The following is a 19955-nucleotide window of genomic DNA, read 5'->3' on the forward strand; positions in this document are numbered from 1 at the left end:
CGCTCATTCTATTCTCACAGTTCCTGGTATGTATTTCTAGTCACCATTTCCACTCACATATTAAACATTTTTAAATATGATTTTTAATTTAGCCTTGTTTTAATACAAGGGAAATTATAGTGCTAAATTTTAAAATTCATACTGAAATACAATAGTATTAAAATGAACCACCCAATCATTCTGCTATATTTGGTGAGTAGATAGTCTGTGCCAGTCATTGTGAAAAAGTCTTTTTATTTTAAGAAAAAAATTTAGTTAACAAAAAAATTTAACAAGTTTCACTTAGCAAAATACACCCGAAAGGAAATCACAGTACAAAGAAAGTTTTAAGTCAAGGCCTCACCAATTCCTACAGTATTAGTAATGTGTCTCAATTTTCAAAACTAACTTTTTAAAAGCTTAAACTTAACCTAAAAGATTTTAAATGAAAATAAACTAGAATGAACAAACATGAGAAATGTTCCTCTTTGAATTAGGGATCTAGCACCTTGAGTTTTAAAAAAAAGAGAGAGAGAGAAAAGCACACCTCCCCAATGTGTTCACGATGGTGTAAAAGATCCACATTTAACATACTTAAAACTACTTTATAACTCAGATAACATCACTCCAGAAGTACACTACCAAAATATTAATTGAGAAAAGCTGAAAATAGTTTTAGTTTACTCAATATCACATGCTAGAAGAAAGTTTGCATGAGAAAACACTGAAGAGGTAATTTTTTTAATCCAGATTTCACAAACTCATGGTGCAAAACGGGTCCCACAGCTTCCTCTAGAATAGTAACTGCTTTTCACTGCTTGTTGGCTGCCTGTGAAAATTTGATTGAAATAACTCAAATGCTACTACAAAACTAGTCATACCCTCCCATGCTGTTCTGGCCACCGTAGCCAGCCCCGTAACAGCCACTCACGGATTGGCTCTCAAGGCCACTGTAAGTGGACTGGGTTGACACCCCCATGCCTTGCATCATCTGGCTGCTATAAGCCCCGTTGCTGGCCCCCGTTGTGGAATTCAAGAAAAGTTCTATGTATCTGTGCTGCATGTTGGCCCTGTCTTTGGACATGGCCGCCACAGCTTCTTCATGAGTGGCAAACTCAACATCAGCTTCGCCCGTCACTCTTCCATCAGGGCCAATCTCAATATGGACTCTCACCGGGTTGAGCGGAGAGAAGAAGTTGTAAATGTCGTTCTCTGTGGCCTTGTAGGGCAGCCCCCTCATGTGGACGCAGTGCCCGGTGGTGCTCTGGACAGTGAACTCGCCATCTCCATACCTGTGGTCGTACATCCCAGAGAGACAGTAGCTGAGGTCTCTTCCAAACAGGTCGGTGGTGAAGCCATAGCCATCGCTAAGGCCGCTGTACTCCTCGTAGCCCCCATAGCCTGCACTGTAGGCTCCGGACCTCATCCTCTCCAGGCCTGCTTGTTTGACAATGCCGATATACCTCCTGGCTGTGCCGGGGCGGTCATAGGGCCCCGGTCGCTGCACCGACATGAACTTCAGAGGGGGATCCGAGTATGACCTGACTTCTTCCTGACTGCTCTTGAACACCTCGATATACCTGTGCCCTATTCTCTCCTTGTGCTTCCCTAGAGCCTTCTCAGCTAACTCCTGGGAGGCAAACTGCACAAAGGCTTCCCCTGTAATCTTGCCCTCAGGGTCCACAGGTAATGTGATCCCGTTTGGCACGATTTCCAACCCTGAGAAGAACTGAACGATTTCTTCCTTGGTGCATCCAAATGGGAGTCCTCGAAGCCGCACAAAACCATCATTGGCGGTGTCGGCACTGTTTGGACCACTGTGCTTCAACACCCAATCCATCTCGGTTCTGTGGGACTTGAACACCTCAATGTACCGGTGTCCCATGCTTTCCCTGTCTTTTTTAAGGGCCATTTTTACATCTTCTTCTGATTCAAGTTCAACAAAAGCCTCACCACTCTGCCTGCCCTCTCTAGTGTAGATAAAATGAACGCCTGCGGCCCCATCATGAATTGTGCAGGTGGAGAGGAAATTCTGCACATCCTCAACAGAGCAGGACCAGGGCAGGCCACGGAGCTTGACCACAAAACCTTCACCTCCCTCGGGGCCCAACATCATGGACACTTGACAGGGCAGACGTCAAACAAGCTTGGGTGCAACTTTTTGTGGCTGCAAAGAAAGCAAAAACTACTTTACATAATTTTTCATTTAATATGTGCAACAAGAATATGCAATAAATAGCTTCCCCCCTTTTACAGATGAATGAAATTAAATAAAGATGTTAAGAAATACAAATACGTTTGAGCTCAGATTTAATCCTAGGTCTCCCCAAAAATGTTCATATTACTCACAGATAGATCAAAAATAACAAATTAAGGGTTGTTTTTCTTTAAAAAGCAAAACAAGGGAGAGTAAAATTTGAAGAGCAGAATAGAGATCTGGAAGTCAGGCAATAAACTAAAATTTACAAATCATAATTATCAATTACTATGAGTTCTAGAAGGGTAGACAGAAGAATGAGTTGAGGTAACATTCAGAAATACTAAAAGAACTCAGAACTGGAGGAAAATAGATGAGCTGTTTTCTTGCATCGCTAAAGTAAAGGATAGGTGTGACTCAGTACTTTGAACACAGAAGAACCTAAGTATAAGGCAGAGCATTTTCTTGTTTTATTTATTCCAGATTATCTGTCATGAAATGTGTTAATTCATTTATGACAGTTCCTGAGTGATTCTTAAACTAAAATCCTTATATTTAACCTATATGCTTGTTTGTGGCAAGATACTATACAAGCAAAAGTAAGTGATCAATAGAAGCTATTTTAAATCAGAATACAGAATAAGATTTTCTTTGATACTGGGATGAACCAGAATCAGTCTTCACATCAGCAACAATGCTGCAAGGACACAAGGAAGCAGTGACTTTCAGAGTCTAAGGAAGCATCATTTTGTTCCTAAATTGTTAACTCAAACAAAACATGAGTTAAGTGTGAGGTCAAACTGAAGACATATACAAACAAGCAGATAAGCCCATCAGATTAGTTATGTGTGCTGCAAATACAGAAATCAGATTATATGCTTCTCAGTCTCAAAAACATAACACACAGATTGCTGTTTTGTTGAGACTAGAAGGGAATGACCACCTCCAAGTACAAGAGGCATGAGTGAGCAGTGCCCTTCCCGACAGGGGGTCACTAAGTGCAAGTAGCACCTGGTACCACTGAAAAAGAGTTAAAGTCAAATTCATGTCAAAGGGCTATACTGGGAAGAGTAGGAGTTGAGCCAGCAGACAGCAATATATGCAGAACTGAGACAATAAAAATATTGATGGGGCCAAAAATATATTCTTGGTGATCAATGCTCAAAATGGGCACATGTAAGTATACGGAAATTACATGTTTCATCAAACTGTCACTGCCCATCAAGCCAACAGATGTAGTCATTAAAATCAGTGATAAGAGAGTTGCCTTTTCAAGAAATCCGGGCACAATGGTTATCACACAGATAAAAGCAGAATCTTACTTCAGATGAATCCGAAAAACATCCCAGATGGAATGGGGTATCGAGCCCAGGAAGATTAGGTATCTGACTGTTTCATACTGGGTACTTAGCACTTCCCCAAGCCCTCAAATGTCTGTGGTAAACCTCACTAATTCCCCCACCCTCAGCTGATCATCGTATCTTCTTAGAGGACTAGAAACTGGCTGAAGGAAATTAGAACAAGGTCTAGGAATTCATAAACAAGGAGTTGCTTTGCCTCATAGCTGAGATCAGTATCGTGACTCTTGCTCTGGTCTCAACTCCACCCATCCCCATGAAATTCTTCTCTAGAGAAACACCATTTTTCCTTATCAATTAAGGAGACTATCACTTCTAACCAATCGCCTTACACTTTCCCTAATACCAACTTTCCCTCCAGCAGATTGCTGACTGGCTTTCCCTTTCAGTAAAATCGAAAAAGGCCTGTCATCTCTACCCCACACCATTAAAAAGGGCATGAGCTCACTCTGCCAAGAATCTCCCAGGCAAGAAACATTTTCTTATCACCATCTAATTTGCTCCTATGGCAGAACTTAACCATCCTCTGAAAATCTCCTCTCGGTTCCTGGCTTTTCTCTTACTTCCTTAGACACTGTCTCTTTGAGCCTTTCCTCAATCATTCAACTATAGGCAATCACTGGCCTTTTTGGAGGCAGCCTCACCTGATCCCTAGATCTTCAGGGCCAGCTCTGAGCTCAGGATACACAAGTTCTCAGTCATAGGCTGAGTTCCATCTATGCACCAGAAATGAATGTAGCATTTTCTCTCTGAAACTCTTCTATAGCACCCTGGTTGCAGCATAAATAGCATTACCTGTCATCCAGAGGCTCTAGAATGAAACTGAAGAAAGCCCTGACTACTTCTTTCAGGCCCTTAAATCCAACGAGTTCATCATCTCTTTGCAGTGAACCCATTCTCCACCCTAATCCTTTTCCTAATTTCATGCCCAAATTCTGTTCAGTAACTCTTCTGACTCCAACAAGTAAATAAAGGTTTCTCACAGCTCCTCCCAGTCCCTAGCACGCTGCTTGGCAGAGTATGAACTCCATCATTCCTTCATGACCTGAAATCATGTTTTCCCCTGCATTGTCCTCAGATCCCTTTCTATGTCTCCTTACTTTCAGTACCAACAGGCCATTCCAGCATATTCACATCTGATCCTCAAACTTTTCCAAACATAAAGTTGGCACTTCCTGAAGCCCTATCTGCAGCTCGCACCAGTTTTTTTTGGTGGTGGTGATGGTGGTGGGGTTTGGTTTACTTGTTTAAAAATTTTTTTCAAACCCAGTTCAATCGCCAGTACCTTATATATGCTAGGTACACATTCTCCCACTGAGCTATGCCCCTCACCCCTCTCATCCTCATGCATGCTAAGCATGCATGTTCTTTTAAAGTGACTTTTTCACTCTCCTGTTCTAAGACCTCAGTCGCTTCCCACCGGTTGGAATAAACCACAAGGCTAAGAGGGTGCTCAAGCCTTGCAACTGTGGCCTGCAACACACTAAGCTCACATCACTTCTATTAAAAAGAAATCTCTATTCCTGTATTTCTCTGTTCCTGGAATGTGCCAGGCTCTCTGCTCCCTAGAATTTAACACACGTGGTAATTCTCTCTCCAGACTCCACTCAATCTTCTGTCTAGCTAAATCCTACTAATCCTTAGGGTCTCAGCTCAAACATACCACCTTTCCCACAAGACCTTCCCCTTCCATAAATTAAGTCTTATGCTTCTATACTCCCTGAGCATTCTTGCTGTGATTTGTTCAGAAATCTTCAAAAATGCCTTGAGAGCATAGCAGGAAAAGACTTATCTCTTCTGTAGGTCATCGTGGTCCCACCCCCAGCACAGCAGGCCTAAGATTAGCAAGAGATTAACCGATGGCCATGTGGGGCCAACATCACCCTCTAGAATATGGCAGCACAGCTAAATTAAAAAAGACAAGCAAGAAGTGTGTAAAAGAACAGTTATTTCATGTAAGAATTACTTAAAATGCCCAATACAGAACAGAAAGTATAAATGTTTCTTTGTTCCAGAAAATGTTTCAAAAATAAAGTGGTTTCTTCTCTGAATGCAAGATGAAGAGCACTTTTCCAAAACAAGTATCTGTACATTAATTGCACATAAGGCAATAAATACCCTCACTTCTGCCCTCAGAATTCTCTACATTTGGATTCTTCGCAGACTTACATTACTTAGGACATGAACTAAAACTCAGAAATTAAGAGCACTGGGGCTCAAGCTGGATTTAAAGCTAGTGAAAAAAAGTTTTTACTTCACACTCAAGAAAACTTTCTGCATCAATAAAATCAATTATAAAGAAATTACTTAAAAAAAAAAAAAAAGCTCACCTTAGAGAACAGTGGGAGATGCCCACAGTCAGAGACACTCCAAGTAGGCAACGGATTATCCTAAAAAAGAGAGAGAACGTTAATTTTGCCTCAGTGCCCCAGCATTCCCAGAGTGACTATAGAGGCAGCAGTCCCCCGGCTGGGATGGGCTTCTCGGAACCACGCAGCTGCCTCAAATTAAAGTACACACCTGCCACACCCCCCGTTTCTAAAAGGTTTACCCTTTTCATAGGGTAATGCAGAGAGTTAACAGCCACTCCCACTTGCCCTGAGAGGTTTTCTCAGTACCGGAGTTCCGTACACGCTAAGGAAATTTAGGTATTTCGATATCCAGGGCGGGAGGGGCACCGTCAGGGTGGGGCCTGGGCAAGGTCGGAGGGGTCCCGAGAAGCCAAGGGCGGGGAAAGCCGCGCAGACCAGCACGGGACACGGGGGAGATGGGGCCAGATTTTCACTGGAATGGGCTCCAGGGAAAGGTTATTTGCTAGAAACTGATCTAACAGAATTTACAATTCACAAGTATCCCTACAGGATTGGGTGGAGATACTCAAAAGACCTTTCTTTCCTAATTTTATCTGACAACTTCATTTCTTGTGACTTGTATTTCTAACACTGATCTTTTAATTAACTGAGGAGGAATGGGGAGGAGAGAAAGAAATAATGCTTTAACAGGAAAATCACTACCATAACATACAGCCACAGGACAAAGACGTCCCCAAAAGACTAGGTTATGTGCTTAAGCCCAGGGGATACTCTGATAAATAAGGCACATTCTTAGTTTTAGAAACACAGAATTGAGAAACTCAAGTTAATTTCTCTGAGCCCGTTGTCTTAGTTATCTGCCATGCTTACTAGCGATCTTAATTATTAGGACATGCACACCCAGGGCGGCCTGAAGCACCGAAGCCGATTTCCACAAGACTGAACCGTGGCGCACACCCATTTGAAACGCTGTGGGAGAACACTGGTCCCCCACCCTCTCCAAGCCTGCACCCTGTAATCGCCGGAGGAGTGTTACAAAATACTGCTCTTGGATCCTGCACCTGGAGATTGATTCAACTGTACGTACAGAAAGGGAAGCAACCAAAGATTTTAATTTTGCACAACTCACCCCAACGACTGGACTATAATGGAAGCGCACAAACGGACCACCCAAGAATCTTATTAAAATGCAGATTTTAAAACAATAGATCTGGGCTGGGGCCCAGATTCTGCATTTTTAACAAGTTTCCTGGACTCCCGGGAGGCTCTCCAGAACGCGCTGTTCCTCACTCTACTATACTGGTTAGACAGGATTTAGTTCAGATCGAGGTAGACCAATCAAGATAAACAGGGTGCGCCTCCAGCGCGCGACTGACTAGGTTTATCAACGGAGTACACAGGGCGGTCTAAACTGCACCCCCACCTTCTTGTTCAGGGACGGGAACTCGGCGGGACCTGACTTCACCCTCCTTTATTTGTGTTCCAGGGAGGCCTGAAAAGCATTTCCGTCCTCACTTGTAAACGAACTGTAACCTACAACCGGCAGCACACACAAGCCGGATTGTCCTGGGTGTCTTACTCAGAAAGTTCTACTCTTAAATCATAGTCCGCGGGAGACGCCGCCTCAGGATTACGCGGTTGACTCTTGCCCTGAGACTTACCGCTGAAAGCAGGACCGTTTTCTACTTTCATCAAGCAAGCGTGGTTTACAGCGAAAGGACCCCCAATTCCACTCGACGCTTAAAAACGCAGAGGATTCCGGGCAAAAGCCAGGTGCATCTCCTTTTGTTATTAACCTGAAATTGAAACTCAACTGGCTGTGGGCAAACCCCTCGTTCGAGAGCTGAAAGTGCGGTTTGAAGCTCGCGGCCGCGGGCCGCCAGGGGCGAGTCTGAGCGATTCGGCGGGAAGCTCGGTATCGCGCCCGGACGCCAAGCTTCTGGCTGGGCCGCCTGGCAAGGTGAAACGGCTCGCTCGGCCTCCACCCGGGGATACGAAAGCCTCGAGCCCGCCCAGCTAGCCCTACAGGAAGGCCCGACGCCAGGGAGCCCCATCCCCGGGCCTGGGCGGGGTCAGCGGGAGCTTCCGGGGCGGGGCGAGCTACGGGTGGGGGAGGGGAAGAGGCTTCCAGGGCCTCGCGAGTGGGGGGAGGGGAAGGAGGTCACGAGGCGAAAGCTCACCGGGCCCGGTGGTGGGAGGGGGGTCGCGGGGCGGGCGGAGGGGGGCTTACTAGGGCGGCGGGAACAAGAGTTTTCATGCCGGGGAGGGTGGCGGCAAGTGTTGGGGGTTAGGTGGGTAACAGTTCTCGGGCCAGGTTTCCCGGCGCCGCGGGGGGAGGGGGCGGGGCTCCGGAGTCAGGGGCTTCGTGGGGCGGCCAGGAAAGAGTTCCCGGGACCCGGGGTGGTGGGGCGGGGGGCTCCCCAGGCTGGGGGCGGAGCTCCCGGGTCGAGTCGGGGGACTTCCTGGGGCAGCAGGGAGCGGGGGGAGCTCGTGGGGCAGGGAAGGGGGAAGAAAGAGTTCCTGGGGTAGGAGCGGCTGTGGGGGGGGCGGGGAAAAGTTCCCGGGACCCGCGGGGGGCTGGGGGCGCAGACGGGGGTCGTCCGCCCGCGGCGGCTCACCACTACGGGTCCGAGGCCTGGAGTCCGGAAGGCCGGCGCGCGGGGCTGCGTCCCGGAGGCAGAGGCCGCGTGACTAGGAGGGCGGCGAGCCGGACGTGGATCACGGGGTGTAAAGGAGGAAGTGCCACCGACGGGCCCGCCAAGATGTCACCAATGGAAACGCGTCCTGCAGGTGCGGCCCGCGGCCCGCGCGGTCGGCCAAGGCAGGAAGTGGGAGGAGGAGGAAAGGAAAGCAACGAGGAAGACGGGTCTGCGTGAGCTCTCAAGAGTGGTGCCAGGGTGGAGAAAAGTCCAGAGTACGGGCGGAGGGGAGGGGTGGACGGGCACCACTTATGTGGAAGGAGCCACCGTAAAATTAAAAAAAAAAAAAGAAAAAAAAAAAAGAAAAAAATCATCTCTGAAGACAGGAAGAATTCAGAATGGAAACTAATGGACTAAAGGTGGAAAACAACCTCTTTGTACACCTTGTTTTGTACATTTGAGCAGAGCCATGTAAGTATTTTGCACAATTCTAAAAAGACTAATTTTAAAACACGCAATTCTTAAACTTTATACCTAACAAGCAATTACACATTATGAACCTTTGAATTCTAATTCAAATGAACTGGAAAACAATTACAAGGCAATTGGAGTAATGATAGCAGTGACTGAATTTACATTAAGAAGTTATAAAATTTAATTGTAACTATGCCGCTATGATTCTTTTAAGTCATTAAAGAAACATCTGATGTCTAGAATCTTTCTAAATCTGAGTTGAGGGAGTCGGATAGCAGATGAAACATGGACCAGGATTTAGTAATTACTGAAGCTGGGGGATAGGTACATGGAGTTTCATCATACTTTTGTCTCTACTTCTGTGTATGTTTAACACTTTTAAGAATAAAAATATTTTTAAAAGAAAAAAGTCTTAATCTATTTACTAAAAATAAAACTACAGAATTTACAGAAAAAAGGAATGGTACTAGGTGAGAATATGATGATGCGGTCTGCAAAGTCAGACTGTGGGAAACTCTTAAAAAAGGACAACAGCCACTCCAACAAAATAGCTCCAAGGGAGCACTTACTGAATAAAATAAACTTAAGAGAATTATCAAGGATTCACAATGCATGGGACATATTTAGATCTTGATTCAAACTGGTTAACATTTATAAGACAAGGAGATAAATGAACACTGATTAGAATTTTGATAGTAAAGTATTATATTTACTTAACATTAGATATGATAAAATTGTAGTTATGTTTAAAAATAAAGGAATTAATTTTTAGAGATACATTTTGAAATATCTGTGGGTGAAATGGTGTGATGGCTGGAATGTGCTTCAAAATTATCTGAGTAGGAAGTAGGTGGGAGATGTAGAGAAAAACTGGCCATGACTGGTGATTGCTGAACCTGGATGATAGGAATCAAAATCCAGCCATCCCATGGAAAGTGAAAAACAGACACTAAAAACTCATACATTCAAGAAAAATGAAACAATAACGTGAAGGAAAATTAAGCCACAAAATTGGCTTGTTTCTGGAAAGACTGTCTCTACAGAAATGAGTACCTTGACTGCTTCATAAGCATTTTACTTTTTAAAATCCTCTTCGAAATATATTCTGGGTAATTTATATAACTGGCATACATTTTCTCACTTATTTTATTTAAATATATTCACTGCAGTTAAGTATTTTTACATATGCCTCTTTGGCTTAACTGGCTGGTGACAATGGCTAGGTAAGTGTTAATAATTGATCAGTCATGATAGGGTTCCCGCCTGTTGAAGGAACAACATGTACAGAAGACACCGGGGAACGTTATGCCGAGACAGAAAAGCACCTGAAAACACAGAAAGCAGCCAGGGCTGAGATCAACAAGGGAGGGAAGCAGAATAAGAACCTCCAAAGCCTTGAAGGACTGGTTCAGTATTTTGGACTTTATTCCAAGGCCAATGGGAAGTCACTTAACTGTTTCAAAATGGGATGTGGTGTAATTTGAGTTTTGCTTTTCACCAGAACAGTCTAGCTGCTCTTTGGAAAATGAATGGTGGAAACAGATGCATGGAGATGAGATGGGAAGAAATGAGAAGTTTAGGAAGAACTGTTGGTACTGTGCAACAGAAATATTGTGGTAGAAATTGAAGCACATGAAAGGATTTGAATGATATGCTGTAGATAAAATTTACCCAACTTGGAGAGTCATTCATTAACCCAGAAATATTGTGCACTGACAAGATGCAGGTCCTGTGCTAAGTCCACAGAACAGTGGACTAGGAAATCAATAAAGAGAGGAACAAATAAACATGATGACAAATCCTGAAATAACCCAAAATTAGAAAATGGGGATTAACTCACATTGGGATTCTGAGGAAGTGACATTTAAACAGACCAGAAGCATGAGCAGGGCTACAATGTTAAAACCTTTTCCCCCTAGTAAAAAGCTATGGTTTAAAAGTAGTATTTAGAAGACCATATTATTCTTTTTTTCTCCTTTGTACATTACCTATTTATTTCCCCCTGGATACTTGTTCAAATTATTTTTAAATGTAGCCCTTTGTCAGGTTATGTTGGTGTTGGCTGCTTTGTAAAAATACTTTTATTTTGTGGTGAATCTTTTTCTATTAAATTCAAAAGGGAAGTTTAGATACCACATCTGCTGCTCATATCAAGTTTTCCACTTGCAGAGCACAAACAGGTCTGGAGAAGAAGCAATTCCCCGTCATAGGACAGTATATGAGCAGAGACCAGACCCCTATTTGTTTACAGGTGTTTTACTGTCATACTGGAAATTCCATTAGAAAACTCCAGTCTCTTTGAACCCAGTAGTTTTATAAAGTCCCAACTGAGTGGTTCTTAAAACATTTTTTTGCTCTCAGGGACTCACTCAGAATAGGATGCAAGTCTTGATCAGCTTTTTCAAAAGTGTACCCCACCTTCCCCAGAGCTGTACCGAAATTTTCAAGGGGCTCATGCAACTGAAGTGTGAGAACTCTGACCCAATTTGCACAACATGCCAAGTTCAATACATAAAGCTTCCTAAGGTCTATTAAAGAGAGAAGCTACAGATGGATGGTTAAATACATCATTTTAAGTGATGGATAAAAATGTAGTAATAGTAACAAAGAAGATATGTCATAATCTGTAAGCAACAGGAAAGCTATTTTCCATTATCTTTTAACTCTTAGGCTCTTTAGTTTATTTTTCTGTAGCTAAGTCTCATGGTAATACTACACTGTTTTCCTCAGTGTTCATTTCTCAAAAGCTGTCTTAACTAAAAAGCAAAAATAGTGTAATGTAAACTATAGGTAGTGTAGGTAAATTCTAACTATAATGCCTGTATTGAAATTGACACAAAGGACAAATTTTTAGCCAACAGCACAGGCAACCATTGATCTATGATATTATTGATTGCATTTTGCAGGTGACTGAAGAATCAAGATCTAAAGACGTAACAGGAAAAAAAAATCAGGTGGGGTGTTCATAAAAAGAAACACTGCTATTAGACTTCCACTGCTAAAGATAAAATCTGTTCTCAACAGAGGGAACTACTTCGTCATCTATATTAACTGGTTGGGCTCACCTCATAGTAGGAAATAGGAGGTTGGGAGTAGGGGGAGGGAAAGGAGGGATTTTGATAAAGAAAATACAATCGCTAAAATAGCTCCCAACCACCAGCTCTACCAACTGTCCTGTGAATGAGCGGGAGGCCTCGGGAGGCCTGTAGGTTACACTCATGGTCTCTAGAGAGACCTTTGCAGCACATGCCCTCAGCCCACTCTTGAGGCCTAGAGCTTCCTCCTGGGACTCAGTGGAGAGCTGACACCTAGTGTCACCATGCAGCTGCCACAAGAGTGGAGACTGCTGTAACTAACTCCCTGCTCAGGGGACCACAGCACACTGCCCTGGGGAGTGGAGAACAGAGCCAAGAGGGGGAAAGGAATATGACAATGTGCTCCAGCACTAGGATACCACAAATCACACAGCAGGTTAGAAGAGCAGTTTTCAGGGAACAAGATGTAGTGCACACACACACACACCTGAAACTAACCACACTGTGAATCAAAGACTTCAATAAGTAACTAAATAAATAAATAAGAGGAAAAAGTACTACACAAAACTATTTTAACAGGAAAAATAACAAGCACTTTCAGATACTCAGTTACAGAATAAAGAACTTTCCAGTGCTAAAAACTGAATTTTTATAAAGTTAGTAATGAATTGAAAGAAAGGATAGTGGCTTGGAAAACCAAGTGTTCTAAACAGCCCAAACAGAAGAAAATTTTAAAAAGAAACAGTAAAGGGAAAATGATATGAACTTCAGAGAACTAAGATAATTACGTAAGACAGGAGAAATGACATGTGAATGATAGGATTTCCAAGAGAAAAACACAAAATGGAGGCAAAAGAGAACACATCAAGAATGGAAGAAAACTTTCCTGGCTTAAGATAAACTCGGTTGTGTAATTCCCAACAGATACTTCAAAAACACACAACCCAGGCAAGCATATGTTAGTAAAACTCCTAAATTTAAAGTACAGAGAAAAATTGCTTTGGAAAAAGAACAAGTTAGGTACAAAGGATAAAAATATGGTAGCCACTAGCCACATGGGGCTGCTAAGCATGTGAAATGTGGCAAGCACAAATCGAGATGTGCCAAGTATAAAATTTAGTACGTATAAAATGAATTTCAAAGATTATAAAAGAACATAAAATCTCTCAATTTTAACGTATTGATTATATGTTGAAATGATATTTTGGATGTACTGAACTCATTAAGATATACTAAATTAAAATATTAAAGCATTTCCCAACTTACTTTACAAGGCCAGTACAGTGTCCCCAAAATTCATATATTGAAGTCTCAACCCCCCAGGTACCTCAGAATGTGGCCAGATTTGGATATAGTCTTTACAGATGTAATTAAGTTTAAAATGATATAATTACGATGGGCTATATTCCAATATCACTAATGTACTTATGAGGGGAAATTTGGACACAGATAAGCAGAGAGAACCATAGACACCTTAATACAGGATTTATAGCCTCCAGAACTGTGAAACAACACACTTCTGTGGTTTAAGCTACTCAGCCTTCAGGACTTTGTTATGGCAGCTGTACAAGCTAATACACCTGTAGATATCAAAACCAGACAGACAGCACAAAACAACCCCTATGAGTATAGATGCAAAATTCCTCAACAAAATACTAACAAACTGAAACCAGCAACCTATAAAAAGGATTATGCACCATGACCAAGTGGGATTTATCCCAAGAATGCTTAAGGGTGTTTCAACGTAAGAATATGTTCTGGAATTAGACAGTGGTGATGGGTTTTTACAACTTCGTGAATATACTAACCTCCCCAACCGCCCCCCTCAAAATCCCTCTGAACTGTACCCTTTAAAGGGGCGAAATGTATGGTATGTGAATCTTATTATTTAAAAATGAAAAAAAATTCATATCATAATTCTACTGAACAGCACTAATCTAACCAAATAATCATGTAAAGCAGAACAGAGACCTCAATTAAGGGAAGATGAAGAATGGAGATGACAATGATGGACCATTTTTGCAACATAAATAGACTTATAAGGAAAGACTGTGATACTAATTTGTAATATTTATTATGAAAGTCATACTATCAGGGAAACCTATAGTTTAGATTTTTTTTCATTCTTGTCATTTTCCCCCCCTTAAATGATTACCGCTTTTTGTGTCCTGTTTAAGAGATCTTTTTCCTAGTCCAAGGCCATATGGATTTTTTTAACCTTCTAAAGTTGTTTTCATCTACATTTTTTAACATTTTGATCTACAATAAACTTGGAATTGATTTTCCAAGAGTTTCATAATTAGTTTATCAAGTTTCACAGGCTAATTTCACTCATGAACTCATACGAAAAAACCCTAAATAAACATTAGCCAACCAAATCCGAAATACACAAAGCTATTTAACACATCATGACCAAGTTGGGTTTATTCCAGGAATGCAGTTATAGTTCATCATTTCAAAGTCAATCACTGAACTGTCACACTGACATAATAAAGGTAAAATATGAGTTAGCTAAGAATTTTTCATGTTCTTTAAGAAATGCTAATATCCTAAGTAACAAAAGATAAAAAAAAAGATGAATTACACTATATATTGGAAGTAGGGAAAAACCTTCCTGACCATGACTCAAAACCCATTATATTAAAAATAACAAACAACAAAACCCAATCATTATATAGGAAAATACACACATACACAAAACAACCCAAACCTCCCTCATGCATGGCTAAAAATACTGTAAGCTAAGCAAAAATACCAATGATAAAAAAAGATACTTGCAATTTATTTTCCCAAGGTGTTAATATCCTTAATATATTAAAGAGCTTCTAAAAAGAAAAAAAGGAAGTCAAACAATCCAAGAAGGAAAATTGGGCTAGAGTTACGGACAGCTGATGGAAAAAGAAATGCCCTTAAACACGAAAAGATGCTCAACTTCACCCATGTAAGATAAATTAAAATTTTAAATGAAATAACATTTAAAATACCCATCACATTGACAAAAATACCGAAGTTGGATAACAAACTCACCTGCTGAGGTTGCTGATAAGCAGACTCTCAGATACTATTTGTGTAAACACTAAGTTCAACCCCCATGGGCAAAAAGGGAAAAGACACTTGTGAAGGCTATTCATTGCAGCACTAGTTCTAATAGGGAAAGACTAGAACAGCCCAATTGTCCATCAATAGAAGTCCAGTTGAATAAACTTTGGTGGAGTGTTATACCTTAAACCAAGAAAACCAAAGCCCACTGAGGTATCAAGAAAGTCAGGAACCAATTTGAAGGGCTCCCATTGGCCAAAAATTGGATAATTTGAGCATCAAAGAGAATAAAAGCTGCAATAGATTTAAACACATCCTATATGTAAAAACCCACAACTTATGATACCAGAAAAATTACTATCTCTGGCACATGCTAGGGATTCAATTCATTACACTAGATATTTATAAATATGAGGAAGGAATCAAAAACTTAAACTGTCTTTTATAAAGTACACCAGAGAGTAATCAAATGATAAAGAAAATTTCCTCTCTATAAAGTACTCCTGCTAATAAATGAGAAGGAATATTTAATTAAAATATAACTGATTTGGAAACTTAATTAACAAAACAATGGATCTAGAGAACGACCATCAATGGCTGCTAACATCACAAAGGCAGAACACCAACCAGTATGTGCCTCTGGCAGGAGCATACAGCACCTCCAATGCAGTGTTTCCCCAAAGAATCTCAACGGAATCAGAACAGCCTTTAGAAGTAACTACCATTTTACAGGAAATGCATAGGACAAAGATTCAAACACCACCACAGGAATGTGCTCAGAAAAATCCGGTGGGGAAGGAATTCTATATGACAGAACCTGATTTGCACAAATGAAGATCTTAAGCATAGAGAAACGTTAGATCATCACAATAAAGCCTATTGTTACACCTGAAATGTGGGTGGTACAAATTGAGATGTGCTATAAAATAAGTACACACTGGATTTTAAAAGCTTAGTTTGAAAAAAGAAAAGCATGAAAAATATAATTTAAAAAATTGTATTACATAATGAAATATGTTGGATCTATTTTAGATATATATGTTAAACTAAATTCTTAAAGTGAACCACATCTGTTTCTTTTTATTAGAAAATGCAAAATTACTATGTGGCTTGCATTATTTCTATTGGACAATGTTGGTTGCTCTGTCTTACAACTTAAGAGCAATATATCTACCAAATATATAATGACCTTGCTTGGATCCCAAATCAAACCAACCAGCTATATAAAAACATTTATTACACAATCAGGTTCATTTGAACACTGGAAATTTGGTATCAAGGAATTACAAATTCTTTTAGGTCTGATAATGGTATTGTGATTATTTTCTTAAATCCTTACTTAGAAATACAAATAATTGTGGATAAAAATCTTACTAAGTCTGGGGTTTGCTGTAAAACAAGCCAAGCTGGTCTTAGATGAGCCTGGTTCTCCCTCTGCCCAGCCTTTTATCTTCCACAAGAACCCTTGTTCAGGGCAACTAAGTAGGGCTAGGGGCCCTGGCAGAACACTGTCCCTGTCAGACAGACCCGAGTCCCAGTCCCAGCTTTATCCCTAAGGACACATCTATATTATGGTAACAGTAATGCCTCCTTATAAGCTGGTCATGAGCATGTGATTAGAAAATGTAATAAACACCTAGCTGTGTCTGGATCGAGTAAGGGCCAATTAATGGGATTCTACAGAGTCTGAGAGACAGAGTGCAGATGCGACAGGGGAGGTTGGTGGGTAAGTCACCACAGTGGAAAGATGCCCCTCCCATTTCTGTAGGCCCTCCAGGCATCTACTCCAACCGACATTCCTATGTCTCCACTCTCCCTCAGTTTTGGCTTTATCCAAGAATGAACTCTCTTCCTATTTAATCACTCCTTTCCCTTAAATCAATTCACGTTTTTATTTGAGTTATTTTTTAAAGGGAGCTTTGTAACAATACTCTTAAGTGAAAACCAGTCACATGCCAGTTTAAAAAAGGTAACAAAAAGCAAATAGTACAAAAAGAATGTTACTAAAATTTAAAAAACCTAAAAAAAAAAAAAGACTGTAACATAAAAATATACCTAATCAATGAACAGAAATGCATACAGGATCCCCAACGCAAAGCATGGCCTTGCTTAACACCAGTAATAAAGCAATCTCTCCCAATGTTCATTAAAAGCAAAACTACTTATTTTAAAATGAAGATGTCTAGAAGTTAGCACTGAAAACACCACTTTTCACTGACAGATCCCAATATATTTTTTTGTCTAACCAGAGAACCCAAGGTATTTTCATTCCTAACAGAAATTCAGAAACATAGTTAACTTTTAAAGACGTGACTAAAAGTAACAATGAGGTCGGTAGTTTCGATGATGTTTTTAACTAAGAGATTATTTGCTGCCTTCAACTGTCCCTGCTCTACCAGGGTCCGAACATCCGAGAACGGCCGCCAACCTCTGGGGTCGGGGGTGGGGGCTACTCCCCTCCGCCACCCCACCCCAACCCTGGCGGTTCCGGGAAGCGGCCGCGACCACAAGCCCCCCCCACCCCCCCAGCACAGCCGCTCGCGGGCCCCTCACCCGCAGCGACAGGCAGGAGCCGCCGGAGTCTCAAAAACAGTTGTAAAGCACGTTGGTGCGTCTCCGACCCCCAAAGGGAAGGAAACTGCCGCGAAGGGCGTCTTGGGGGACGCAGATGCCCGGGGGTTGTCTGGCGGGAACCTGTGGGGGTCCTCTGAGAGCCCCTTTAAGTACAGATTAACCGGGAGGAGCCTGCGGCCCCCAACCGTTTCCGTAAGACCAGGGTCTCGGGACCAGGGCCGGTCGGGTCCCCGCGGCTCGTGCAGCGTCACCCGGGCCGCCCGGCGCCACAGTGAACCACGAGGGAACCCGGGAGGCAGAGGGCGCCGCACGAGCGCCGGCAGCGTCCAGAAGTTTCTCGGGCTCAGTCGGTAGTCAGCTAAGATACATTCAAAGATCAAAGAAGTACAGGGCAAGGAAAAAGAAATGGCCGGTTAAGTTCGCTCAGAAGCCTGCTCACAGCAGGTAAAGACGAGAACCCGAGTTTTAACCAAAATGCCGACACGATACCTCTGAGAGCGGGAGTCAAACGCAGACAGGCTCAGGGAACACACGCAGCACGGAGAGGGGAAAAAAGGCCGCAAAGACGGAAAGCGGAGGTTCGGCGGGAACGTGGGAGGGGGGAGGAGTCAGTTCAAACCAGTCTTGTGCAACTGTCGGACGCCTCCAGCCACGTGAAAGTACTGCTTTCATTTTTAAATGAGCCACTTCTCCGACCGCCGCTCGTTGCCCTCACCCTACGCCTGGCAGGGGCGCTCGGGTTCTGCTCCCCCTGAAGTCCGCGTGAGGCTCTCCTTCCCTTCCTCGTTTCGGGCCCTGCCTCCCCAAACCCCAAATCTCAGCTCCCGGTCCAGTCTCGGATTGTAAGGCCCTTCACCTCAAGCCCACCTCCCCGAAGTCCAAATCTCAATTCCGCGGTCTCCGGGTGTGCGGCCCGTGACCTTAGACCCCACCTCCCCCGACCCTAAATCTCAAGCCCCGCAAAACCTACCCCTCAGTGAACCCAGTCCCGTGTTGGACCCCAGGTGTGTGGCACTTCACCCCAGACCGCACTTCCCTGACCTCCCCACCCCCTACTCAAATCTCAGCCCCTCGGTCCCCGGTCGGTCTCCGTGTGTGCGGCCCTTGACCTCAGACCTCTCTTCTCCCTACCCCAAATCTCAGCTCCTCAGTCCTCACCCCCAGGGGCCGCAGTCCCCAGTTGGTTAGCGGGTGCGGGACTCGGGACACGCTGCCCGTCCCACCCCTCACCTCGGGCTTCGAGTCTGCACACTCCCGCTCTTATTCACATCTGGCACCTCTGTCGTCCCTCTGAGCACCTAAAGGAGGGTGGAACGCGGGGGACTTGGCAGTTGTAGCTGAGGCAGTTGAGGCTTGTTTACCGTCACCATGGAAACCCCTGGCAGCGCGCCCTGGGCGGGGCTTCCGGGGGGCGGGGTCAGGCGCGCAGCGGGCCTGAGTCCACAACTCCCGCGCGTCTTGCGCACGCGGAGCTTCCGGAAGCCCTTCTACCCTCGACGTGCCCTGCCCCCCACCGCCCTCCGGCCTTGCGCCCAACCACCCAGGAACACCAGCCTGAGAAGCCCACGCTCCCGCCCCGCTTCCGGCTGCCGCCGTGAATGCGGGCCGGTTCCCCCGCAGAACCCCACCTTTCTCTCCAGTAAGACGCGGAGCAGTCCCACTTCCAAGACCGAGCCGGAAGGACGCAAAGACCACGACGGGGCGGGGTCTCCGTGGCGAACTTCCGGGGGGTGGAGCCGCGAGGGCGCCATTGTGACGCACCTGGAGCAGAGCCAGCGATTGGTCGGCCAGACTTGGGGCGGGGCCGAGGCCTGCAGAGCTTGGGTGGTGTGGGGAGGGGAGCGGCTGGACCTTGCTCAGGAGAGGGAGGTAGGTCGCTGCGCGCTCCTGAGCTTCTAAAGATACTGACTCCGAGAGTTTCCCAGTGAGCCCAAAGGATGCCTGGATTGAGGACCAGCGTGACAGAAGAAAATGAGAGTCTTTTCCTGCCGAGGAGAAAGAGGGAACCGAGAATACTGGAGACAAAGGCGGCTTCTGCGGCAGGGTTTAGGGAAGAATTAGTAGGTTGACTGAGGTTGCTCACGTGATTATCCCTTAGGCTGAGAAGCCCCGGTGCCTCCGAAGGTGACCCAGATGACTCAGGGCGAATGAGAGTTTTCAGTCAGTGAGCATCTAAGTCGACAGGCTGTATGGAAATGGTTACCCTGCCTGAGGCAGTGGAGCTGGGTTTTTTTAAGTGTTCTGGGATTAGTAATTACTACCATTTTATTTTTAGAGACTCGGTTCATAAAGAGGACGATATCAAGGCACTCATCACTGTTTATGCAGAAGATCTTTTAAAATCATCA

General features: G+C 43.7%; 1 protein-coding gene across 4 annotated transcripts; it reads right to left on the minus strand.

Moving 5' to 3' along the window:
- Window positions 1-214: 214 nt before the first annotated feature.
- On the minus strand, window positions 215-19328 carry HNRNPF (heterogeneous nuclear ribonucleoprotein F). Of its 4 annotated transcripts, XM_072971102.1 has the most exons (4): window positions 8465-8618; window positions 7508-7642; window positions 5865-5924; window positions 215-2146 (listed from the first exon to the last, which is right to left on the minus strand). In XM_072971102.1, the coding sequence occupies exon 4, from the start codon at window positions 2093-2095 to the stop codon at window positions 851-853; it is 1245 nt and encodes a 414-aa protein (XP_072827203.1). In that variant the 5' UTR covers window positions 2096-2146; window positions 5865-5924; window positions 7508-7642; window positions 8465-8618; the 3' UTR covers window positions 215-850. The 4 variants fall into 4 exon arrangements, with proteins under 4 accessions (XP_072827203.1, XP_015106943.1, XP_072827205.1 ...); XM_015251457.3 differs by lacking the exons at window positions 7508-7642; window positions 8465-8618 and adding an exon at window positions 19236-19328; XM_072971104.1 differs by lacking the exons at window positions 7508-7642; window positions 8465-8618 and adding an exon at window positions 18838-18946.
- Window positions 19329-19955: the final 627 nt, after the last annotated feature.

Source organism: Vicugna pacos, chromosome 11, assembly GCF_048564905.1.
Source record: "Vicugna pacos chromosome 11, VicPac4, whole genome shotgun sequence".
In the NCBI taxonomy this organism is placed as follows: Eukaryota; Metazoa; Chordata; class Mammalia; order Artiodactyla; family Camelidae; genus Vicugna; species Vicugna pacos.